Source organism: Taudactylus pleione, unplaced genomic scaffold (genome assembly GCF_031769625.1).
Source record: "Taudactylus pleione unplaced genomic scaffold, aTauple2 ptg000120l, whole genome shotgun sequence".
NCBI lineage: Eukaryota > Metazoa > Chordata > Amphibia > Anura > Myobatrachidae > Taudactylus > Taudactylus pleione.
The window spans coordinates 6,711,388-6,738,471 of NW_028284522.1; the positions used below are offsets into that span (position 1 = coordinate 6,711,388).

Here is a 27,084-nt window from a genome sequence, read left to right on the forward strand (position 1 = left end):
AATGATGCTAATTGGAAAGCTATCAACTTAGGTTCAAGTCCCGTTGAGGACAGAGTACACTTTTGAAAAACAATTTATAATTGTATTTGTTATCAATATCACAGTAGGGATAGTTATGAAATACCGCCGGATGCATAACCGGCACCGGTGAAGACCGGCACCAGTGAAGATCCTGACAGCAACAAAGGTAAGTACTAACTAAACTAGCCCCGCCTAACCCTAACTCGCCCTTAGAGGTGCCTAACCCTAACCTCCCTCCAAAGTGCCTAACCCTAACCCCCATGCAAGTGCCTAAACCTAACCCCCCATCCCCACAACCAAATCCTAAGTCTCCCAGGGGGGTGCCTAACCCTAACCTTCCCTGGGAGTGCCTAACCCTAACTCCCTGCTTCCCCTAGCCTAACCACCATGGGGGGGATTTACCCTAAGTCCCCTCCAGCAGCCCCTAACCTAACCCCCCCCCCACGGTTGTCCTCGCCCGGCTTACCTTCGATCGGGATGCCGGGCGTCGGGCTCCCGGCATAGGTAAAATGACAGGCGTCAGGATTTCGACGCCTGTCATTAGACCCTTGCCGGGATTAGACAGTCGGGATGCTGACTGCATACCATCACAGTATATGTGGAGATCAGTGCTGGTCCTTGCAACTTGTACTGTGCACATTGTTCAGCAAGCGCATTAGTGGACATGCCTTAGAAATGAACAGTGGGGTTGAGAGGCACTCTATGAATCATCACTCAACCACAAGTCTCAGCCCAGGAAGAGGTCTGCTTCGATTACACATTGATTGTGCAACCTCTACAGCAACCTTTCAGCAGTAACTGTCAAACTATAAACAATTTAGGGTTGGGGGAAATAACAATATTCACTGTAATCACTGACATCACTTTTTTAGCACTGCCGGTGTCTAGCACATGAATAGGTGTGGGCTCCACAACAGTACAGGTTTTGGAGATATCCATGGTTGAGTACAGGTGACTTAATTCATACCTCAGTCAATTTGATTTAACCACCTGTGCTCAACCATGGAAATCTCTGAAACCTGAACTGTGAGGGAGCCTTGAGAACAGCATTTGGGAACCTCTGGCCTAGTGGAATGATCAATGCTTAGCAAAGCTATCAACTTAGGTTTGAGTCCCATTGAGGACAGTGGGCCTGATTCAGAGCCGCTCATAAGCGGCCGCTCGCTCGCTCCAAGCGATGTTTGCACATCTGCGCATGTGTCGTAATGCGCATGCGCCAACCAGTCATTGCGTTCGGAAATCGTGCGCTCGCAAAACAGCGAGGGCCTGCTAATTTGAGTGAAAGAATGAGGAAGGTGTTTGAAAACGGGGAGTGGAGATCCGAACGCAGGCGTGCCAAACGGTCAAAACGGGCATTTAATGGGTGTACATAATTAACAAAGCAGCGTCATCGACCACGTCACTTGGTTGTCTTTTAGCCTGAACTGCTCGCAGTGATTGCAGGAAGTAAAACCTACCACAAGCTCTGCGAGCAGTTCAGACGCCTTTCGATGTACTCGATTAATCTAATACATAGCGGAGATGACGTATGATCCGAACGGCCAGGAGGCGTCTTTACAAAATAGCGAGCGTATGTTTCGTTCGCTCGCTCAGACATAGAGGCATCAACAGACTGCAAAGAGCGAGCGCTCAATTTAAATAGCCGGCCCCTGTTTCTGAACGACCGTTCGCAAATAGCGTCCGGCTCTGAATCAGGCCCAGAGTACACTTTTGAAAAACAATTTAAAATTGTATTTTGTTATCAATATCACAGTATATTATGCTGGATATACTTATCAGCATGATAACCAGGCCCGCTGAGAGCCGCGGTGGGCCCGGGTAATAGGGGGCATGGCCTAATCGCGGGAGGCGTGGCCACGCCCCCTTCCCGGAAAAAAAAAAGTTTTGCAGCGCCGCTGGGGAGGGGGTGCTCTGGGCCCCCTCAACCCTGCTCAAAGCCAGGTGGGGCGCGATCAGTGTGATCGCTCCCCCCCCCACAGGCATAGGAGACTGCTGTGGCTGCTGCTCAGCAGCCACGAGCAGTCTCCACTGCAGCTCAGCACATGCTGTATGCTGGGCTGCTGTGAGGGAGGGGGAGCGGCGCCGGACCCGGGCCCCCGTTGGGCCCCTCAGGAAGCCCGGGCCCCGGTAATCTGTACCCGCTCCCCCCCTCTCTCGGCGCCCCGGACGATAACACTTTAGTAAAGTCAACACCGTTCAGTGTGGCTTGTGCCGTGCACATTGTTCTGGAAGCTCCTAACAGCAATTTCGGCAATGATGTGTGGCACTCATACAGCGATGACATGCCTTAGAAATTAACAGTGGGGTTGAGAGGTGCTGTATGAAATCGTCACTCAACTACAAGTCTCAGCACAGAAAGAACTCTGATTGGATTTCACACTGACTGTGCATTTTCTACAGCAATCTTGCAGCAATAAGACACTGAAATTTGCATACACACTAATTGGCACTAATAAGTAACTAATAAGTAAATGCAGGGCCTGCACATGTGCAAACTCCACTGCACTAACTTCTGGTGTCATGTGTCCTACTGTGTGCATACAGTATACATATGCCTGGGAGACAGTGGCTGTACTTTAAGAGGGAACTGCTGTTCCTGTTAAAATGGTGATAGTGCTAAGGATAGTCTCTGCATGAAAAAGCTATGGATGGAGATCCTCAGAAATTCTATACCATTGGCGATAGTTACTGCTAGGGATGGGTGAAAATAAGCTCTGTTGCTGGCATAACAATCTCTCTAACAAAAGCTTTATCATGTTTTGACAAATCTGCTTCTGTGTTCTTTACCTTAAACCACTTTTTAAGGGTGGTCAACTGCTCATGGGCCAGTGCCATGTGCTTGCCTCCAAGGCCCAAAGGCTATAAGAGCCTGCCTCCTCCCCCCCTCTTCTGCCCCATCAGTCTCTCTCATCTCTGTCTCCAATTCACCCCTAAGGTACAAGTGGAAGGGGCAGGGCAGATGCTGTTAGGTTCAGGACTGTTCACTTCAGTCAGCACCTGCAACTGGACCTCCCAACCAGTGTTTCCACGTTTGGGATTTTTTTACAGGTGTTCCTGGCCTGATAAAAAAAAAAAAAATTTTGTTTTCTGTAGTTAGTTTTGTTAGCCCTCCTGTTATGTACTTACCTCAGCATTTGGCAGGGAATTTATACAGGGAAGTAGACCAGGAAAACCAGGAAAAAAAATTGTAGAGAGCAGGAAATCTGTCAGTTTGAAGGTGGAAATGCTGTCCCAACTGGCCGACCCCCGGGGTCCTCGGCTAGGGGGGGTTACAGGTCCGCAGGAACTGACATGAAGTCACAATCCAGTCCCAACAGCGCTAGGGGAGAAGACAAAAGTGAGGTTGTGTCTGGAAGTCTGTTAGCCAGTAAGAGGAGGAAAGCAGTGAGGCCTCCTTGTAGCTAGACCCATGCTGTAGGAGATTTTATAATAGATAATGTGGGATTAATTTTAGAACTGAATGAGTTTTACAGAGTTATGATATTAGGTGGTAGAAGACTGTATCGCATGTAATAAAGTGTAATTGAGAGTGGAAACCTAGACAGCAAGATGCAGTATATTCCCTGAAAGTGCTACACTGCTATTTATCAATGGCAGTGTGACATGATGGCTGCAATTTAATGCTTGCTACATTTTTAGGTGCATCAGTGCAAAGTCAGTGGTTTACAGTGCACTTCATAGATGAGGCTGACTATGTTGAAGCTAGGATGGTTAATGAGTCAGTAGAAGTTAAATATGGCTTCCTATAATTCAATGATTTCTCTAAGGATCATATTTGAATTTATATATAAGTCAGATGTTTCTCTTCAAGTTTCTAAAAGAAGCAACTTTAAAACAGGTCCATGACTTTGGTTTTGGTGGAGGAAGAATATTCTGCAGTCACTTCCTGGTGCACTCACAAGTTGCCAATGCAGTGTTAGAAATATCTTGCATCCAGTGGCTTCAGATCACAAGTCTATTCCTCAGAACTCTGTATCTCTTCTCTCTGGCTGCGTTCCTGCTTCTGTCTGCTGTTCCTTTGGACCTGGTGCAATTTCATCTGCCTCTGCGACACCTGCAAGTTCTCCCCAGCTCATGATGGGACCCAGAAACAGTGAAGTAGGACCCAATATATTTTAAATGATGAGTTCCTGGACCCACATCATTTTGGTCTCCACACAATCACTGAGAGCTATGTGGCACAAGACAGAATCAGAATGTACAATTATTTTTTCTCTCTTATTAAGCACAGGGATGTTTAACCAGGTGCAGGTGATTTAGTGGAGAAATGGGATTTTCCTCTGATTTACTGTATGCACTTCCTCTTATTGCCCTGGAGAACAATATTATCTGGAAATACTTCATTAGAATAACAGAAGACAGTTGGATGATCACATGTGATTAATGATAACAGTTACATATAAAAAAAAAGATAAAGGAAGTAGATTAAAGCACCACAGCACCGAACATGAAACTGTTACTGCTTCTGATTTGTACTGTGGTCACTTTTTGTGTTCCAACAAGTCGTCGGTTTGACAAGTATTAAAAATACTATAGTCTGTTTCTATCTATACTACAACTACTGTTTTATATCTATACTACTCTGTTTTATAACTAAACTATAATTTCTGCTTTGTATCTATCTTCAAAGCTTTTCATTATGTGATTGATCTGTTTTTTTCCCCTTTAAATGTATCTTTGTGTTTCAATTTGAATACAGTCTTGTTTTTCTTTCCAGTGAGAAAGTCTTCCAAGTGACACCTAAAAATGAAAACGAAGTGGATTTCATTAAACATTTGGACAAAAAAATGAAGGTATGCATTTGATTTTAATAATAATAATAATTATATATATATATATATATATATATATATATATATATATATATTTATTTATTTAAATAATAAAACATTCATATAATGAGTTCAACATTATTGTGCATTTCCCAGATTGGAAGAGGAGAGATTTGAGGCATATTAAATTTTCCTAGATGAAGGAGGACAGATTGTCCTTGAATGACCTTTTGGAAATGTTAGCAAATTGGGATCTACTTGCATTTGGAGGTATAAGTTTATCCATGGGATACTTTGTTAATAGGTTTTGGATAGTTTTTGGGGTAATTTCAAACCAAAATTGGCTTACTTATAGAGTTCCATATTTTATTTAAATCTGTTGTCATTTCTATTCTTTTATTTTTGCGAGCAAGTGAAGTTGTGACAGTTATTGTGCCTTGGATAGGATTGCATGTGTAGTGTTCATAGTAGTTGTAAGCAGTATTTTTAGGGTAACCTTAGCTGCCGGGTGGTATGTGCTCACTGTATGAAGCAGAGAGTTTCCTGATGAGCAGAAAGTTGGAGAACATTAATATCCAGTCTTGGTTTGTAGCTAATCTAGGTGCTAACTACCAGGTCTTTATCACACTATATGAAGTTACCGATAAATTAGATATGGGCACCTTGGTCGTAGTCTGTGAATTAATTTGTGATTTGACCAAATAATATATTGAGTACTTAAATCAATCCAACCACCAAGGACATATCAATTCAGCACTAAGCTCCCTGCCAGGGAAAAGACTCTAATATATAATCAGAATGTGATGAAGTTTTATGAAAAAGAGGACATATAGGACATGTGTACTCTGTGTAGACCATCATTAGGGCCCATTGTGAAAAGAGGAGTGGGCATTCAAACTATTCACGACCCGCTGGGGTCTGTTCATGTTTTTTTTAAATACATTTGTGCAAAGTTATATCATACTGTATGGAATTAGGTAAGAAAAATGTGTCTTGCCTGTGTGGTTTAATTAATTGGAAAATGAACACATCAATGATAATGGGAGATTTGTGATCTCCTAATAAAACATAAAAAAAAAAATAATTACAGGCCGAGCCATTTCTTTTACATTTCTAGTCATCTTTACTTTTACAGCTGGATTTCTGGAAGCCCAAATCATCTCGCCATGTGAAGCTGAGAACCAGTGTGCACTTCCGTGCCAATGCCAAACAGTCTAAAACTATTGTGGATCTCTTTGAGGAGAAACAAATTAAATACAAGTATTTAATCAATTCTATATAGTATATAGTGTAAAATGGGACATTCATTTTACATTGCATGGAGCTACAGGACAACAGGTTTATTTTCATATTTAAATACACAGATTGGCCACAGATTAATTATTAGCATTAATCAATCTAGTATAGTTCATGTATGTACTATAATGGGCTTAGTATGAAATCCCGGCGGTCGGAATACCGCTGGTCAGAATATTGACAGCGGCATCCTGACAGTCAGAATCCTGACACCTATAAGAAACTAAGGTAAGCCTAACCCTAATCCCTATCCTAACCCCTACCCTAACCCTCCCTCCCCGGTGCCTAAACTTAACCTCACCCCCTAGTGCCTAAGCTTAACCTCCCCCTTCCCGCACCCTAAATCTAACACTCCCTGCCCGGTACCTATACCTAACCTCCCCCCTATTGCTTAAACCTAACCTCCCCCTCCTCGACCCTAATCTTAAACATAACCCTCCCCGCTGCCTAAACCTAACCACTCCCTAGTGCCTAAGCTTAACCTCCCCCTTCCCGCAGCTTAAACCTAACACTCCCTGCCCGGTACCTATACCTAACCTCCCCACCTATTGCCTAAAACTAACTTCCCCCTCTTCGACCCTAATCCTAACCCTCCCTCCCCGTTGCCTATCCGAAACCCTCCCCCTAGTGCCTAACCCTAACCCCGCTCCCAAACCTCCCCTTAACTAGCGATACTTACCTTTGGGATGCCGGCGGTCTGGATACTGGTGCCGGGATCTTGACGCTGTCGGGATTTTGGCGCCGGTATTTAGACTGTCAGCATCCCGCACTCTGGGATGCCGACAACATCCTACTGTAATACCTTTCCCTACAGAAAGAAAATCTATAGTGGTGTAGTAGATAACTTAGCTTATATAATATATTTATTTATATGAACATGATAGTAATCTTACCAATAATAATAAAATAATAATAAAATTAGCAATGCAGGCTTTCAGGCTAGTCTGAAGTTTTGCTGCTCCTGGTGAAATTTTACTATTGACAGCACTATGGAAATATCCTCTGATTCGTACTGTTGTCATTTTCTAGGGTGGCATCATACACTTACGCTAGGGCAACATTGCTGTATTATGGCAAGTGGCCCCGGTGTCCTAAAACATCCATTTTGGTGAGGTCACAAGCAATTGCACCCGATAGCCTAATCATCATAAAATTCCTTTCCGCTTGTGCATAGTTGATCTCTAGCTTCAATATCCCATAACAATTTCCTAGTCTCCCTTTTGGGTGACACTGTACTTGCATGAGCCCTTTGAGCAATGTACTTTGATACAGATGTTAAACACTTCTGTCACATGGTTGCATAAACATAGAACAAATACTGCTTACAGAAATTGGGTGTAATTCTCTACAATTAAATTCATTGTTTTAAGCTATTTTAGATTCTGTTATGTTTACCTTCCATTAGAATCATTTTCCATGACTTACAAGAAGTAATTGAGAACCAATTTAATAAAGGTGGCAAAAATCAGAAGGTCTTCACTCGCTACTATGAGTGGAAAGAGGTCAGTAACATTGCTATCCTTTTAAACATCATGTCAGATATGGAATAGGAAACCACATAACTCAGACAATAATATAAATTGTTTCCATTAGATTGCTCTGTGGATGTATTCTTTATCATTAAAGAATCCAAAGCTGGCTTACTTTGAACTGATTGGCGAGACATATGAGGGGCGAGGCATACCTGTTCTGAAGGTACAAATTTCCTCTGATATCTCCAATAAACATAAATGGGGATTCTATGATATATATAATACTAGCTGATGTACTCGGTTTTACCTTGGTAGACTTTAGATATTTACTGTTTCCATTTCCATCTCACCACTCCAGTAACACATTAATCGTTCACGTCAATAGTAATGCATCCTCTCCCTCACTGCTATTGTAAGACATTACCCTCCCCCACCTGTGTACTAACACATTCCAATTCCTCATCTCTGTAGTAACACACTCCCTTCCCTCATCTGTGTACTAGCACATTCCGCTCACTCAACTCTGTAGTAACACATTTCCCTCCCTTGTCCATTTTAGACGGTATAATAGTTAGCATTACTGCCTCACAGCACTGAGGTTGTGGTTTCGATTCCCACCATGGCCCTAACTGTGTGGAGTTTGTATATTCTCCCTGTGCTTACGTTGGTTTCCTCCGGGTACTCCGGTTTCCTCCCACACTCCAAAACCATACTGGTAGATTAATTGGCTCCCAACAAAATTAACCCTCGTGTATATATGTGTGTGAGAGTGTGGTAGGGAACATAGATTGTAAGCTCCATTGGGCAGGGACTGATGTGAATGGCCAAATATTCTCTGTAAAGCACTGCAGAATATGTCTGCACTATATAAATAACTGGTAATAATTATAATAACACATAAGACATTTCCCTTCCTCACCTGTGTAGAAATACAATCTCTCCCTCACACCTGTAGTAACACATTACCCTCACTCACCCCTGTAGTAACTTTATTCCTCTCCCTCACCTCTGGACTAACACATTAGACCTCCCTCATCTCTGTAGTAACACATTACCCCCGCTCACCCCTGTAGTAACACATTCCTTTCCCTCACACTGTAGTAACGCATTTGACATTCCCCTTCCTCATATGTGTAGAAACACATTTCCCTCTTGTTGCTATTGTAACACATTTTCCTCTCACCACTGTAGTAACACATTCCTTCCCTCACACCTGTACTAACACATTACCCTCCTTTTTCTGTGGCCTAAGAGCTTTTGAGGAATACGTGGAAACACATTTTACCCCTATGCAGTGCTGTCTGCCTCATAAGATCATACAGCTAGTGGTGGCTCCAGAGGTGGGGCTACAGCAGAGTCCAATAGGGGAACCACACCAACTGTCAATGATGTTTAGCAGCACTTGGAATGACAATTGGTGTGGGTCCCCTATTTGAATATTGAACTGTGCTGCAGCCATGATTAGTCAGTCAGTCAGGACATTGCACAAGGGGAGGAAACATTTTAGCCCTTTTCATCCCCTTAGGAGTCGAATTTCAAAAAATTCCTGCTTAGTGGGTACCTACAGTACATCATGGAAGGCATATACTCCCCGATTTTCATGTTTCTACGTCCAGGGGTTTGGGCTGGGCATTGATGAGTCAGTCAGTCAGTTAGTCAAAACATCTGATTTTATAAATATATAGATTTGTACTCTTAATGTTATTATGTTATTATTAAGGTTATTATTTACTGTTACTGTAACTGGCATGCTTGTATGAAATGTAAAAAAAATATATAAACAAAAAATCAATGCAGTGTAGTGTTTCTATAACAAAACCATTAAACAAATGCTTTTTATAGTTTTACTTCGTGTGTAACATGTGACAAAATATATCAGAGGCCTGAAGTAACAAAGATCATCCACATATTAAGGTGTACTTAGCTTTTACTGACTATTACACAATCCATTAAAAATTATGATATTTAAAAAGTTTTTAGCAGCTCTTGCTACCAATACCCCCTATTCCCCTGGGCATACGGGGGAACTTACCTGCTATCTCTCAAAATAGTAAGCATCTCTCAGCCTGCCCTTCTTCTGTCTGTCTAAGCATGTATGTTCATTTAGTTCTGATTAGAGATGATCAGGTTCTGTTTCTTGGAAACCGAACCCACCTGAACTTACCAGTTAAGAGCAGATCCAGGTCCCGGCTTAGTTCTTCCCACCAGCTCCAGATCCAAAAATGAGGCAAAATGTAATCTTCCCGCGTTGTTCTCTCGTGTTTGGGCCCAGATTGCTGGGTGTTGGATCCAATTAGCAGCCGCTACAATGTAACAGGCAACTGGTTGGCTGAGTATGGCTTTCTCTCATCCAATTAGGAAGTGCTGGCTAAGAGACAGCCATTCTCAGCCAACCAGCGGCCTGATACCATGGTAGTGGTCGCTGTTTGGATCAGACACACAAGCCTGCTCATATCCGAGTGTAAAAAAAAAAGGTATAAAAATAAAGATTAAAAAAAACGCCCCCAACCCCAAAAGGACAACCAGCATTGGGCTTTTTGGAGCCGGTCCTGTTTGTTAAAATAAATGGGGGGGATTACCTAGGGTTCCCCCATATTTAACACGACCAGCATCTGGCTCTTTCTAGTGGGGCTGTAATGCCACAGCCAGGGGACAATCTTATATTGATAACCCCCGGCTGAAGCTTTCAGCACCCCTTGCTAGTCAGGCCAGACCAAAGATTCCTGGAAGGTGGGACCCACTCCAATAAAGGGGTCCCTCCTCTTAAGGGCACCTAAGGACTGCCCTGGCATCCCTGGGCAGTGGATGTAGAGTTGATAGTCTATTTGTGTCAACAGTAGAATAATATTGTCTTTACAGGGGTACGTTGCAGTAGGTACTCAGCTACCCCTTGGGTCATGTCCTCCTCATTCCATGTAGGCATCCCAAACAAAAAAAATGCAAAATCCCGGACCCCACTCCCAAATGCAGCATTTTCCGCAATATCCTTCCATAGAAAACTATGGGTAGAGCGTTCATTGGCTGAGAGAAGTAAGCCCCCAAGTCTCTCACATATTGCCAGAGTGCTGGGGCTGACCCCAGGTTCAGGTCAGGCCTTGGGTGTCCTGGAGTCAGTGCTGATTGTGTTTTTGGGGGTGGGAGGGAGCCACACTCATTTATTTTTAATTTTTAACACTTTAAAATTGACTGTAAATGACTGAAATTAATGTTGTTGAGGTTAATAATACTGTAGGAACAAAAACAGGCCCAAATTATGTGGTTTTAGTTGTTTTTATTAATTAAAAAAAAAATTCAGATCCAAAACCAAAATACTGTACATCAGGGTGGTTTTGGCAAAATCAAAACCAAAACACGTCGATAAATTAGAAACAAAACCGAAACACGGGGGTCGGTGCACATCTCTAGTTCTGATTCAAAGAAAGCGAGTTGTTGTTGCAACAGTGTAGAATTGCTGACAATGGTACAGCAACTTGTGTATTTTTGTAGGCAGTTTTGAGTACGAAAGTCCAATGGTACTGTAGGTGCGGCATATAGCCCTCGGCTAATAGGACTAAACCCTAAGCAGCAGCTGCTACTACCATATTGGATGAGGAAGACTGTTACTGCCAAAGCCTAGGAGAGAAGGACATAGCCTCGGCTGGCCAGGTCCCAGCATCTGTGCAATGGATCAGGCAGACAACGGGACAGGCGCATGCACACTAGTGATGATGGCGTCACACATGCACAAAATGCCGGCTTCTAGAGACTGCATTGTCTAATGTCTGAGGCCATCATGCAATTCATATGACTGTAGTACAGTCTTTCTGGGAACTAGCCACAATCCCAGGGACATTTAGGTAAATTTACTAAGCAGCAGGTTTGCCATTTATTGTAATCCCCCAAGCATTGATAGAAAATAATATTAAACAAAAGACAGGATTTTGGATACAGAATATTTTTATATTTTACTAAATAAACACTAAATAAATACACCGTGACACATTCCTCATTTATCCATTTATTACTTAGAAACTGAAAGGGTAACATTCTCTTCAGTCCCTGTAGCATCTCAAATCTTAGCAATATAAAAAAAAAACCACACTGGGTCCACACTGATTGGTCTTCCCTAGGGACTCCAGACCTGGGCTGACCAGTTGGGGCTGGATGTCAGTATGGTAGGGGGACCCCAGGCTGTGTGTCCTTCTGCTATAACATCAGCCTGGTTGGGTATGCGATGCTGTCAGTCGGTATCCTAACCTTCCCTCTCTCCCTACTCCTAACCCTTCCTCCCCGGTGCCTAAACCTAACCTCCCCTTAGTGCCTAAACCTGACCTCCCCCTCCCAGCACCCTAAAGCTAACCCTCCCCCCTTCATTTCTAACCCTCCCCTAGTGCTTAACCCCGATGCCGGTGGTCGAGATACCTGTGCCAGGATGCTGGATTCCGGGACTGAAATTCTGAGCGCCGGAATCCCCGGGGTCGGCATTATGACCGCATCCCTATTAGCCAGCCTAGCTTGGTCTGCCTAGTGCTGGTTATTGGAAAACAGGGGGATACCACGTAGTTTGTCACCCCTATTTTTCAATACCAGCTTAGGATCAGAGGCCCTGTCCTGGTTATCATTCTGGGGGCGCCCTTTTTTTATTATTATTTTATAGTTTTTAAGATTTTTAAAACAATAAACACTGCATAGATCATAATGATCTGTGCAGTGTTTGACACAAATTGCAGGTCTATTATTTAGTCGTGTTTGTCATTGGCTTTTCAGCGGGTTCCAAACCTGCCACATAGTAACATTGATGGCGAGCTGATGTTCTATAGTGTTCTAGGGGTAAATTTACTAAGCAGCGGGTTTGCAACAGCCCAGTGGATTCCTGGCGTGTTTGCAATCTGCAGATTTACTAAAGCAAATTCCGAAAGGAATCCAAAATACAGACTTTATATGACGGTGTTGTTTTTTATTCCATTTATAACTATTACTGAAGATATCAGACACTTCAAAAATGTATAATCAACTTGAGTTTTCAATATGTTTTCATCAGTTTAAATGTTAAAAATAAAGCTTACAGGACCTTAGGGATCAATTTACCAGAATATGTCCCATTTTGTGGTATTACATATTCTTTTGGATTAATCACAAACTACAGACGGTGGTTTTCTATTGAGTTCATTTATATATACTTTTACTGCTACATGGTTTTTGTTTGTTATACGTATGTGATTGTTTTAAAAGGTGTTAATTAATATTAGATGTTTATCAGATAATAAATGAATCAATGTTACTGATTGGTACTTTATTTGTCTTTTGGTAATCAGAAATACCTATTTAGGAGCAGCAATTATTTAATTCATCAGTATAGAATCATTGGATATTGATAATATATCTGCGCATGGAAATTGTTTTACAATTGACACAACAGCTTATGCCCTGTGAAGATGAAGTTAGCTATCGGGGCCAAGCTCCGGAGTGCGAAGCTTGGTAAATTTGCCATTTAAGCAGTCCCCATAGAAACCTATGGGGCTGCTTTTGCAATTGAAAAGGAGGATTGCAGCAGATACAGTATCTCCAATATCTGCTGTAGTCCCCCAGAGATACACTAGGGGATCCTTAACATTTGTGGGTATCCCCTGAAAATGGGTGTTCAGTGGTATCCTGCAAATATTATTTAATAAATATGCCCCCATTGTCCTTATCAATAAGAACAACTGAAAACAAAAATTGTAAAATACTTTAACAAATACTTTACGAGTTGTTGTTTTTTTTAAAGATTGGAAAACGACAGACTGCCAAGAAGGGCGTTTTTCTAGAATGTGGAGTCCATGCTCGAGAATGGATCTCGCCTGCCTTCTGCCAGTGGTTTGTGAATGAGGTAGGTGAGAAACACTTTGGTTTAAAGCCATATGATAACTTTTTAATACATCACGGAAATATTATCTAAATTTATATTGTATTACCTTACTATACTGTCAGTTTAATAGTTTTAGTATGATTTTAGCAGCATTTTACTACCTAAACTACATTGGGCAGACAAATATTGAATATTAGAAATCCAATGTGTATGTTTATGATACATAAAATATAATAAAAAGTAAACATAATAAAAATAATAACAAATTATTAAAATATAATAAATGAAATAATATGAATATGTACTGAATAGTAAATAAAAAATTAACAAATATTGGAGAAAATACTTCTCCATTAATGATGAAGATACAAAGGACATATCAATCCAATTACCAATAGATATTAATCGAGAGCAGAAATCCCTCTCTTAGTCCATATTTCAGTGAATATTACCACTGAAATGGGTCTCCAGTCAACTTAATATTATAATAAAATATAGAACGGCATACTTTCAGTAACAGCAAGATCGATCAGCATATAAGAGGGTATAACACCTCATCTTTGAAACATATTCTCTGCATAGAGAGCATCAATGTATGGTGAATTATTATTTTATTTTTTATTTATTTGGCGCCACAAGGGGCATTATCCTCTAATTAACAGAAACGTCTCCTCTCATGCAACATAAATCAACAGTGTTAAGTGAGAGTTCCAATTTAAAAATTGTTAGTACAGTATTGTATACAGCTTGTAGTTCAAAAGTGATTCACTTACAATGAAAGCCATAGCTGCAGTGATATACGCCACTCTCAGGAGACTCAGCGAGAATGGTGCCAACATAATTTCACACTGTCTCATAATGAGATCGTTATAATACTGCTGTCCACATTTCCATTATTTCCTCAACAGGCACTAAGAACATATGGAAAAGACAAAGCTATGACTAAGCTGTTAGACAGTCTGACCTTCCACGTTTTGCCTGTATTTAACATTGATGGCTATATTTGGTCTTGGACAAGTGTAAGTATTTTGCATTAAAAACACTATATATTGCCGTCACCAATTTGGAACTACAAACAAATAATTGAAGAGTAGCATGACATGATATATTTTAAAGATTACACTAGTCACAAAATCAGAACATATTTAAAAGGCAGTTACAGTACCACTGAAAAAAAATTATTTAAAATATATTATGTACCTAACTTATATGATTCCATTAATAGATTATAATGTACATTGTAAAGTAATTTGGTTAATCATTTTGTGATTTCAGAGTGTTACATCAGACTTGGTACAATGGTCCGTGAAGCTTGTGACCCACTAGAGATACTATGGGGTAGATGTACTAAGCCTTGGCAAGAGATAAAGGGCCTGATTCTGACCCGCTCGCAAGTGCTATGTGCTCGCAAGCGGGTCGATGGTTGTGCATTGTGCACGCGCGGCGTGCGCAATGCGCGTGTGCAACCCCCGTAGCGAGTGAGAAATTCACTCGCTACGGGGCTCGCTACAAATGGGGCGGCTGTCGATGTTGATCGACAACGGGGTGGAGGGGGTGCTGGACAAATGGAGGCATTCCTTAAGGAACGCCTGACGTTTGTGGGTGGCCCTACTGACATCAACAGTGATGTCAGTAGTGAGCTTCCGCTCTATTGGAGCCGGAAGCTTACTGGGGCTTGCGGCAGACGAGACCCTACCACAAGGTTCTTGTCCCAAGCCCGATGGTCGAGATGGTCGCGACCATCGCCACCATCACCTGGCCACTCGCAAAACCTGTGGGTGGTCACCCACAGCTTAGCGAGCGGCCAGGAGGCCAGCTTAAAAAAAAAAAGCGTCCACCCTCATTCAGAGCGACCGCTCGCTTTTTGCGAGCGGCTCTGAATGAGGTCCAAAGTACTAAGCAATCACATTACAGGCTGTGTTTTAAAAATGACATTTAGGAGCTGATTGGATTGTACTTTATCTCTCTCCAATTTATGGTTCTCCAAGGCTTAGTACATCCCTCCCTATGTGTGGGTCACAAGTCCAACCCTAAACTCATCTCTCAAATGCAGTATTATAAATATTAAGGTCACAGTCATGTGTATTTTCCTCATGCCATTGCTATTAGGACTCAATCCTATTAGGTAAGAGTTGGGTCATATGAGATGTTCTCATGAACTCGCACTGCGTATTACATTTGCAATCCAATTCCAAACTTGCAATGAGTTTTCAGAGGAAATTTGGGGTCTTTTGTGCGCACCTCCTAGAGCAGGTGAAAAGGTAAAAGTGTTGAGACACGATGCAGAACCTCTCATCCCAATGAATAAGCATGCACTGTTTTCAGGTGAATTGCTAACATCAGCATGCATGCAAAGGGTGGCGGGATGCATCGTATCCCGAATGCGACGCATCATGCATCCCTCCCCTAGTATCTTATGGCCATTAACAGCCTTCTATATGGCCCTGCTATCTCTATTGCCACATTTTTGAGCTCCAGAATGGTCTCCCATTTTTTCACGCAATTCTCCCAGGTCGCTTTATGTACAAAAGTTGCACACCCTCACCGTGAAACACCCTCATCGTGACTACAGCGAATTGACATTTTGGATATCACGTTTCTCGGGAGTGCACACTCATGCTATGTCAGCGAGTTTCAAGATACAAACTCGCATTCACAAACTTGCGCCTAATAGGATTGAGCCCTTAGGGTCCTGACATTAAGTTGTTGTTATCACAGAATAAAAGGTAATTCCCAGGTTTTAACTTCCCTAACTCCACTGACATCTGCAACGTGTAATATGACCTACTGTATATTTATAATAGTGCATTATAAAACATGGATGCTTTTGTAACTTGGTCATATTTGTGACTGTTTCGAAAATGAGTTAAAGAATTCTGCTAAATGCAGCAGGTTTTGTTTATAAATGTTTCTGCTGATGTAAAATGAAGCACACGTTTTGTAAAATGTACAGGATCGTATGTGGAGAAAGAACCGTGCTCCAACTTCTAATAATGAATGCTGTGGTACAGACCTCAACAGGAACTTTAATGTATCTTGGGGTGGTAAGTTACATATGTACAATGCAGTACCATACGCAGTCCTTTTCATTGCACATTCTATAGAATACAGAACTGGTGCTGTTCTCTACAATACCGTATGATTAGTTCCCCTGCCTATACTACTTGACTGTTATTCATAATGATTCTTCCCACAAATGCATTGCTACTTTAATTAGCAGTCCCACACTGGTTGCTATTGCTTCTTCATTTGTCCTCTTTAATCTGAAAGAAAAAAAAATCAGATTTATTTATTTATTACCAGTTATTTATATAGCGCATACATATTCCGCAGCGCTTTACAGAGAATATTTGTCCATTCACATCAGTCCCTGCCCCAGTGGAGCTTACAGTCTATATTCCCTACCAAATGTACACGCACATACTTACACACAAGGGTCAGGGCCGTAGAGAGCCTGGCCGGGCCCGGGTAAAGAGGAGGCGTGGCCTAATCACGGGAGACGTGGCCACGTCCCCTTGAACAATAAACTAAAAAATATCACTTTTGCGGCGCTGCGCGCCAGGGAGGCGGGCGCTGTTAGCCTCCCAGCCTGGCGCTAAGCAGGGGGGGCACGATCAGTGTGATCGCTCCCCCCCACAGCCATAGGAGATTGCTCCAGCTGCTGCAGCAGCCGCAAACAGTCTCACACTGCAGCCCAGCACAAGCTGTGTGTCAGCTGCATCGTCAGGTCGGCCTTACCTACAGCTCAATTTGACAATGTGACTGACGACCCCATGCCGCGGGATGCAGTCATCAGTCACATTCAGTCACCCCTTGCCGCGGGATGCGGCAGGGAGCGACAAATCGGGCGGTAGGGCACCTGATCGTCTAATGTGTTGCGGCTGCCCGACATGTCAGCTCGTCGGCGGGGGGGGGGGGGCTCATCAGTCGCATCGCTGAATACACACACATGGTTTTGGACAGTAGCAGCACAGGGGACAGTAGCAGTTCTATCTAATTGGTAGACTGTCATTTAGCTAGCGTTATAGTACTGGCACTAGTCAGACATCAGATGAAGGAGAGAGTGCGCTTTTGCAATAGCATATTAAATACAATTATAATATTTTTACAGTTAAGTTATAAATGATTCTGAATATAAGTGATTAATCAGAACAACTATTGCATCAGTCGAGCACAATTATATAGTATTGGCAGTGAATGAAAGATGCATTGTCAACTAATGTGAGAATCCTGGATTTCATAGTGTGCCACGGAAATGTTAAAAGGTTATTATATATATATATATAATGAGCAAGAAAATTAATATGATTGTGAATTAGTACTTGATGTATAATCACTGTATTGTTTCAGTAATGTTCGCTTCAAAGAAAAAAGCACAAGATTAATACAAATATGTGATATGTACAGGAATTGAGTTTGATGATGAGCCGTGTAGTGAAGGCTATGCTGGGAGCGCACCAGAATCTGCACCAGAGACCAAAGCTGTAACTGCATACATTCGTGAGCATCTTTCATCTCTACAAGCATACATAAGTGTTCACGCATTCTCACAGTTGCTGTTGTATCCCTATGGGTATACCTACAACCTGCCACCAAATCATGAGAAACTGGTAGGTCTGAAATCTTGGAAAGAATATTGTATATGATCAGAACTTTACAGACTTCCATTTTTTACAGTAGTCTTGCCATCACTCTTTAGTGCATCACATACAGACCTAACGAAATGTGTCTTTATTGTAAATAACTTATTTGCTTAATTACTTTACATGTGTATATAATAAGCCTGATTTTGAGTCGGACACAAGTCTGAATGTGGACGCATCTCGCAGACATCTGCAAACTGCACATGTGTCATAGACAGCAATCACAGACTGCACATATGCCACACCGTGCAATGCACACAAGCGGAGGTTGTAAGAACAGACAGATTGATCCGTGCATTGTTGGATCATTCTCTTTCAGTGAAATGGGCTTTATGCACTGCAAATGCGCGGCAACCATGCGATCGCACAAAATTGATCCATCTTCTCATGTGAATTGATTACTACCTCCCACTGCTGCTTCCAAGATTTTGCCTGCGCTGATCCTCACCTTTGGAACTCTCTCCCTCTTCCCATCAGACTCTCCACCTCTCTACAATTCTTCAAATGGGCTCTCAAGACCCACTACTTCATCAAAGCCTTCCAGCTCTCATCTGAACTTGCTGCTACATGCTCCTTCCTCCATGCCTACCCCATCTGTGTCACACATGTTTTTCTGCCCCTCCCCCTCTAGAATGTAAGCTTTTATGAGCATGGCCCTCTACCCTCTTGTGCTTCCCCTTACTTTACTTTCATCTACTTCTTACTCACCACTAGGGCACCTAACACTTGGTTGCTTTGCACTGTTGCTTATCTGGGTGTTATGGTCGCTAATGTAGCAATATACAGTATATTATTCTTGTACTCGTCTTGTATTGTATTGTACTGTAAGTCACTGGTCAACGTATATGTTTATGTACTTTGTAAGGCACTGCGGAACACTTGTGGTGTCATATAAACAAATCATAATAATAATAATCTTGTGGGAGTGTTGTGCCCATGCAAGTTAACTTCTGTACTTTTAGGGAGCATATGGGTACAGATCAGATGTCTGTTTCTGATGGATCTTTTGCAACCAGCATGAAGTGGGTATGAATGCCGATACAACTGTGAACAGAAAAATAGTGAGCTGCCCAGCTACCTGTATGAAGGCGGATGGATAATCGTCATAGATGGGCGGATTCTCGCATTAGGATAAAATAGCAAGCAGGCTTTCATGGCAGGATTGAATCAGGCCCAATGTGTACTAGAGCTGCTCAAACATGGCAGCATTTTACCAATTTCAGGGGCCAGAATATGTTTGAAGTAAAATAGTTAAATTAGTGTTTTTCATTTTTTAAAACACTATTTAAATAATATTTTTAATTGCTAAAAAATTATTTTAATTATTTTTCTAGTTCTAATAGCAAAGAAGTTCACAGTTTGACATTTGCAGAGCCAAAATATTTAAATTTGAATAGAATTGTGTGCAAACCCCATTTCAAACAGTATCAAACAAGCTGGTAGAATGGGCTACAACAAGATCACACCTGGCTGACATTCTAAAATTACTTAAAATTCTCGAAAATCTGGAGTTTTTTAATTTTATTAATTTGTCAGGCCAGCACAAGGATGGAAACGTAGCTCTCTCTACTGTGTAAGCTAAAGGTCAGACTATTTGTTATTGAACTGTAGACAGCACTGTGCTGCTAATCCAAATGTAATTTAAACAACTCATAAGTTTTTTGTTGCCATTTTATATGGAGAATTGAGAATAGATATCTCTCCATTCATTACCTCTTTCTACGTGGCAAAATATTTAGAGCAGTTGTTTATGGCGAGGATTAGGTTTATATAGTTGCTAAAGTTATGGCAGTCACTCCATGTTTCTTTTTGGTCACCAAAGGATAGGAATCACTGCAAACTACCTTTACTTGTGTTGTACAGTACACCAAGAAGAAAATAAGGAGGAACTATTTCTAATGGAAAAGGTGGGGCTTTACTGGGAAACAAAAGGATAATTGGTAGTCCTAATCATGTAACATCAGTGTGAAACAAGACCTCAATGCTCTGCTCAAACACCCCCTTACTTTTTTCTTCTAAACATTTAATAACTCAGCTCAGATAACTTCAATAGTAAATATGTTGGAGTACAGTAGCAAATAATTTTGTACCAGGTAGAGTAGGTTATACCAATGGTTCCCAAACTGAGTCCTCAAGGCCACCTAACAATCCAAGTTTTTAGGATATCCATGGTTGAGCACAGATGTTATGGGCACTAATTGTGCCAACTGTGCTCAAGCATGGATAACATTAAAACCTGGACTACTATGGTGCCTTAAGGATCAAGTTTGGGACCACTGGGTTATACTGATGAGTGTACCCTCAGTTCCATCACACGATTCACATTGGACGGATTTTCCATCTGTAGACCATACAATTTGAATGATGACTTTGTACTTTATTTGTTTGTAAATGCTATATTTTAAATACAAAGATTTTTAATTGTGTCAGTAAACTAACTGAATAGGAAAACTATTTGTAAAACCATATACTGTAAAGCGGAAATACAGTAACATTAAAAAACAATGCATATAAAACTATTCTTACCTCTGTTCTGAATTTTTTAACTAAATGCTCTTGGGTTTTTTTTTATGTTTTTTGTTTTTGTTTTCCCAACAGGAACAAATAGCAAAATCAGCAGTGAAATCACTGTACAGCCTGTACAATACCAATTACACATATGGACCAATAGCCACTACAATTTGTAAGTCTGTGTCATTGTATAAGTATAAGTATTAAAAACTATACATATTAATAAGTAGATAAGAATTGTATAACTTTGAGACTTTTAGGGTAATCACAGAGTTTTTAATGCGGAACTGTATATACAGTTCCTTACAACATGTCAAACAAGAAAAGAGGCATAACTACAGAACTCTGGACAAACAGTCAATTATTGTTGGACCCATTCACTCTTTCCTGCCTCCTTTTACATCCTGGGGTAGATATACTAAGCCTTGGAGAGAGAAAAAGTACCAACCATTCAGCTCCTGACATTTTTCAAATATAGCCTGTAAAGTAACAGTTAGGAGGTGATTGATTGGTACTTTATCTCTCTCCACTTTATCTCTCTCCAAGGCTTAGTACATCTCCCCCTCTCTTTGTTATCCTTATGCATCTTTAGCGCTATAAACTTTAATTCACCCTAAACTTTCATTACTCTCATTTACTTAACTGTTTCATTGTATTTATGTTCTCCAATGTTCTCATAATCATTTTTATGTTCTCCAATGTTCTCATAACAAGTTCTAGTTACAGTATTTAAATCAACAAATATTATTTCCCCAAAGCCTATCTCATCCCTACCCAATGAAGGGCTTCTGGTTGGGTAGAAATCACGGGCAAATGACTCTGTAGTATGATTACCAAAGATGAGTACTTACCTCATTCTGCATTTGGCCACAAAATTTTGCACAATTTGCCGGTGGAATCTGGCTTTAAGTGCTCCCAGTCCTCCCACCAAACCACACCAACAGTATATTGAATTAATCTTACCTTTTTAGCTCTATTTATATACTATATCTGCAAAATGAAAATGTACAAATTAGGGGTGTGCACCGGCCACTTTTCGTGTTTTGTGTTTTGGTTTTGGATCTGGATCTTTCTTCGTGTTTTGGATCTGGATTGGTTTTGCCAAAACCACCCTTCCGTGTTTTGGGTTCTGGGTTTTGTGTTTTGGATCTGTATTTTTTTTTTAAAAAGCATAAAAACAGCTAAAATCACAGAATTTGTGTGTTTTTCTGCTCCTATGCTATTATTAACCTCAATAACCTTAATTTCCACTCTTTTCCAGTCTATTCTGAACACCTCACACCTCACAATAGTGTTTTTATATCCAAAAGGTTGCACCGAGGTAGCTGGATGACTATGCTAAGAGATACGAGTGGGCGGCACAAACACGTGGTCCATCTAGGAGTGACACTGCAGTGGCAGACAGGATGGCAGTTTGAAAAACTAGGCCCCAAACAGTACATAATTCAAAGAAAAAAAGAGGTGCAAGATGGAATTGTCCTTGGGCCCTCCCACCCACCCTTATGTTGTATAAACAGGACATGCACACTTTAACAAACCAAACATTTCAGCACCAGGGTCTGCCACACGACTGTGGCTGAAATGATTGGCCCCCACAAAACAAGCTGGCAATTAATCTGTCCCTGCACAAACTGGCTCCACGGAGGCAAGATGTCGTCCTCATCCTCCTCATCCACCGATTCCTCACCCTCTTCAGTGTTGTGTACATCCTCATCCTCACAGAGTATTAATTCGTCCCCGCTGGAATCCACAACCACAGGTTCCTCTGTACGTTCTGGAGGCTGGTCTCCCTGGAAGAGTTGATAATTCATTTTATGAACATCATCTTCTCCACATTTTGTGGAAGCAACCTCCTACGGCTTTCGCTGACAAGGTTCCCGGCTGCACTAAACACTCTTTCGGAGTACACGCTGGAGGGGGGGCAACTCAGGTAAAATAGAGCCAGTTTGTACAGGGACCTCCAAATTGCTTCTTTTTCCTGCCAGTACAGGTACGGACTGTCTGACATGCCTACTTGGATGCTGTCACCGACGTAATCCTTTAACAGACAGACGCACACTTGTCGCTGCTGCTTTAAGGATGCAGGTGTGGCTACAGCCCACACATTTCACAAAGACAGAAAAAAAATTAATAATTTTTTTATTGTTTGTGGAGCGCACTTTGAGGGTTACACCACCCTTTAACACACAGACGCACGCTTGACGCTGCTGCTTTGAGGATGCAAGTGCGGCTACAGCCCACACAATTCACAAAGACAGAAAAAAAAGAAGAATTTTTTTATTGTTTGTGGAGCGCACTTTGAGGGTTACACCACCCTTTAACAGACAGATGCACACTTGTCGCTGCTGCTTTAAGGATGCAGGTGCGGCTACAGCCCACACATTTCACAAAGACAGAAAAAAAAAGAATTTTTTTATTGTTTGTGGAGCACAATTTGAGGGCGTCACCACCCTTTAACAGACAGACGCACGCTTGTCGCTGCTGCTTTAAGGATGCAGGTGCGGCTACAGCCCACACATTTCACAAAGACAGAAAAAAAAAAAGAATATTTTTATTGTTTGTGGAGCGCACTTTGAGGGTTACACCACCCTTTAACAGAGAGACGTACGCTTGTCGCTGCTGCTTTGAGGACAGTATCATATGCAGTGACAGTAGACTTGTCAGAAATTGTTGGCACATCCTTCAGTCCGGACCAGATATCCAAACCGGCCCTTGACTTATGACACAGGGGCATGCTTGGCGCTGCTACTGTGTTGATGCACGTGTGGCTACATCGCACACAAGTCACAAACATAAAAAAAATAGTTTTTTATTTTTTGAAGCACTTTGAGGGTTACACCACCCTTTAACAGACAGACGCACGCTTGTCGCTGCTGCTTTAAGGATGCAGGTGAAATCTAGACAGGATTTGGAACCGGGGACACACTACCTCCATCAATTGTCTAAATCCCACTGCACTAATGGCGGATACCGGGTGCACGTCTAACACCAACAAAGCAGTCAAGGCCTCAGTTATACGTTTTGCTTCAGGATGACTGCTGTCGTATTTCATCCTCATCACTAGGGACTGTTGGAGGGTCAATTGTTTAGTAAAAGTAGTGGTGTTCCTACTTCCTCTCTGGGATGATGAACAACTCCCAGCAGCAGCAACAGCACTAGGAGGAAGTGGTTCTTGATCTTTCCCTATTTTATTTTTATTGGAGAAAGTTTGGTCCTCCATTTATGTTATATTGATATATACGTGCGGCTAAGGCGTACACAAACACAGAAAATATTTTTTTATTTTTGCTGGAGAGTAGTGCACTTTGTGGGTTACACCACCCTTTAAGAAATGAGCCAGCCAGCTCTTTACTTATGGGACACAGGCGCACGCTTGGCGCTGCTCCTTTGTTGATGCACGTGCAGCCACAGAGCACACAATTCACAAACACAGAAAAAAAAAATATTTTGTTTGGAGTGCCCTTTGGGGGTTACAGCACCCTTTAGCGGTCAATCCAGCCGGCCCTTTATTTATGGGACACAGGTGCACGCTTGGCACTACTTTGTTGATGCACGTGCGGCTACTGTGCACACAATTCACAAACACAGAAAATATTTTTTTATTTTGTTTGGAGTGTACTTTGGGGGTTACAGCACCCTTTAACGGACAAGCCAGCCGGCCCTTTACTTATGACACAGGCGCACACTTGGCACTACTTTGTTGATGCACGTGCGGCTACTGCGCACACAATTCACAAACACAGAAAATATTTTTTTATTTGGTTTGGAGTGTACTTTGGGGGTTACAGCACCCTTTAACGGTCAAGCCAGCCGGCCCTTTACTTATGACACAGGCGCACACTTGGCACTACTTTGTTGATGCACGTGCGTCTACTGCGCACACAATTCACAAACGCAGAAAATATTTTTTTATTTTGTTTGGAGTGTACTTTGGGGGTTACAGCACCCTTTAACGGTCAAGCCAGCTGGCCCTTTACTTATGACACAGGCGCACGCTTGGCACTACTTTGTTGATGCATGTGCGGCTACTGCGCACACAATTCACAAACACAGAAAATATTTTTTTATTTTGTTTGGAGTGTACTTTGGGGGTTACAACACCCTTTAACGGTCAAGCCAGCTGGCCCTTTACTTATGACACAGGCGCACACTTGGCACTACTTTGTTGATGCACGTGCGGCTACTGCGCACACAATTCACAAACACAGAAAATATTTTTTTATTTGGTTTGGAGTGTACTTTGGGGGTTACAGCACCCTTTAACGGACAAGCCAGCCGGCCCTTTACTTATGACACAGGCGCACACTTGGCACTACTTTGTTGATGCACGTGCGGCTACTGCGCACACAATTCACAAAAACAGAAAATATATTTTTTTTTTATTTGCACTTGGGGGGAGCACCCCTGATGGACAGAGCACCCCCTGGACAACACTACAGCACCCCTTTAGGACTGGGACTCTGCACAGGACTTTGGAGTGGACACAGCCCCTATGGACAACTGATTGCACAACACAGTAAAGCCAGCCCCTATGGACTTTGGAGGAGTGGACACAGCCCCTATGGACAACAGCAGCACAGCACAACACAGCCAGCCCCTATGGACTTTGGAGGAGTGGACACAGCCCTTATGGACAACAGCAGCACAGCGCAGCACAGCACAGCACAGCACAACACTACACTGCACTACACTACACTACACAGCCCAGCCAGCCCTAACTCCCACCCTCCCTCTTCACTGTCCACAGCCGAGTGAGAAAATGGCGCCGACGCGGGTACCTTATATAGCATCCAAAACCCGCGCGACCCGGAAGGTGGGATGATGACGTTTTGCCTCGATTTCAGATCCGAGTCAGGCGGGAAAAGTCGAGCCTAACTCGGATCGGCCTCGGATCGGGGGGGCTCGTGGGGGTTCGGATTTCAGAAATCCGAACCCGCTCACCCCTAGTACAAATACAGTGCAGAATAAATGCAGAACTGAAATATTGTATAGCTAGAACCTCCCCCAGCAAATCATCAGCAATTAGTTTTTTATCAGTCTGGGACTAGTTAGACAAACATAATTAGTGCCTGATTGGTTTTGTGGCCATGTGCAATCTGAATAAATGAGTCTTACTGTGTTTAGCACCCTGCAGAGGAGTCCAGCAGTATAGAGATTCCACGCACCTTGTTCTGTTGTAAAGACTGGAAGAGCCGTTGGCTTTCCAACCTGGTCAGCCTTGGTACACTCACACAATCATCGTCCCAACTTAAATTGGAACCGATGTTGCTGTATGGTAACAATGTAACCCAGAAACATTTCTCACTGAAGCCTGGCGGACCATATTAATGGAGTAGAGGGGGCTTAGAAAAATATATATTTGCAGGGCTTGCTGATCCTTTAATATCTACCATTTGGTCCTACATCTTCTTTATCTCTGTGCTCTTACTCAGATGGAATCTCCTTCAGTTGCTGTGTGTCAGCTGAGGAAAAGATCCTAACCTGGTTGCACAGGTTCCTTAAGCCTTGCTCCAGAATGCAGCCCAAAATGTCTATGCATTGTCTGTTCAAACTTATATGCTATTTTCAGTTCTATTCAGCAGGAATAAAATTATTCCTTCAAGTTATTAATGTATGATTTCTATTTCTAGACCCCGCTTCTGGCACTTCTATTGACTGGACCTATGATGAAGGAATTAAATACTCATTTGCCTTTGAATTGCGTGATGAAGGTCAATATGGTTTTCTGCTTCCTGAGCATGACATAGAACCAACCTGCAGGGAGACTATGCTGGCTATCAAACAAATTGCCAACAATCTTATTGATCTCGATACTTAAATAAATGTCATGAATGTCTAAATTCCAGCTGTATTTACAGACAGTAAATAAAACCTGTGACTGAGTTTTCTTTATTTACTAATTAAATTCACACTAGACATTTTCTCATTCGAGATATTATCGAATTAAAACCACCATGACTTTGCCATCCAATCATAAAACTAGTATCTAGTCAACCACAGCATCAAACTAATATCCAGTCTAGGCCACCATAATACTTATATGTGATGTACATTAAAATGATAGTAGTATTAAATGTACACTGTCATGATACTACCAACTAATGTGCACACCGTGACACTGCTATCCAACATACACCACCATGACACTGCTATCCAAGTACACCACCATGACACTGCTATCCAATGTACAACACCATGACACTGCTAACCAACGTACTCCACCATGACAATGCTAACCAACATACACCAACATGACACTGCTATCCAACAAACACCACCATGATACTGCTATCCAACAAACACCACCATGGCACTGCTATCCAGCAAACACCACCATGACACTGCTATCCAAGTACACCACCATGACACTGCTATCCAACGTACATCACCATGATACTGCTATCCATCGTACACCACCATGACACTGCTATCCAAAGTACACCACCATGACACTGCTATCCAACGTACATCACCATGATACTGCTATCCAATGTACAACACCATGACACTGCTAACCAACGTACTCCACCATGACAATGCTA

General features: G+C 42.1%; 1 protein-coding gene across 1 annotated transcript; it reads left to right on the forward strand.

Annotated features, from left to right (window-relative positions):
- The first annotated feature begins 4,463 nt into the window (after positions 1–4,463).
- Positions 4,464–26,412, forward strand: LOC148524202 (mast cell carboxypeptidase A-like). The gene is made up of 11 exons (XM_088472090.1): positions 4,464–4,539; positions 4,739–4,814; positions 5,929–6,053; positions 7,495–7,591; positions 7,683–7,784; positions 13,308–13,409; positions 14,297–14,407; positions 16,342–16,432; positions 17,796–17,998; positions 20,630–20,714; positions 26,173–26,412. The coding sequence occupies exons 1-11, from the start codon at positions 4,469–4,471 to the stop codon at positions 26,358–26,360; spliced, it is 1,251 nt and encodes a 416-aa protein (XP_088328216.1). The 5' UTR covers positions 4,464–4,468; the 3' UTR covers positions 26,361–26,412.
- Positions 26,413–27,084: the final 672 nt, after the last annotated feature.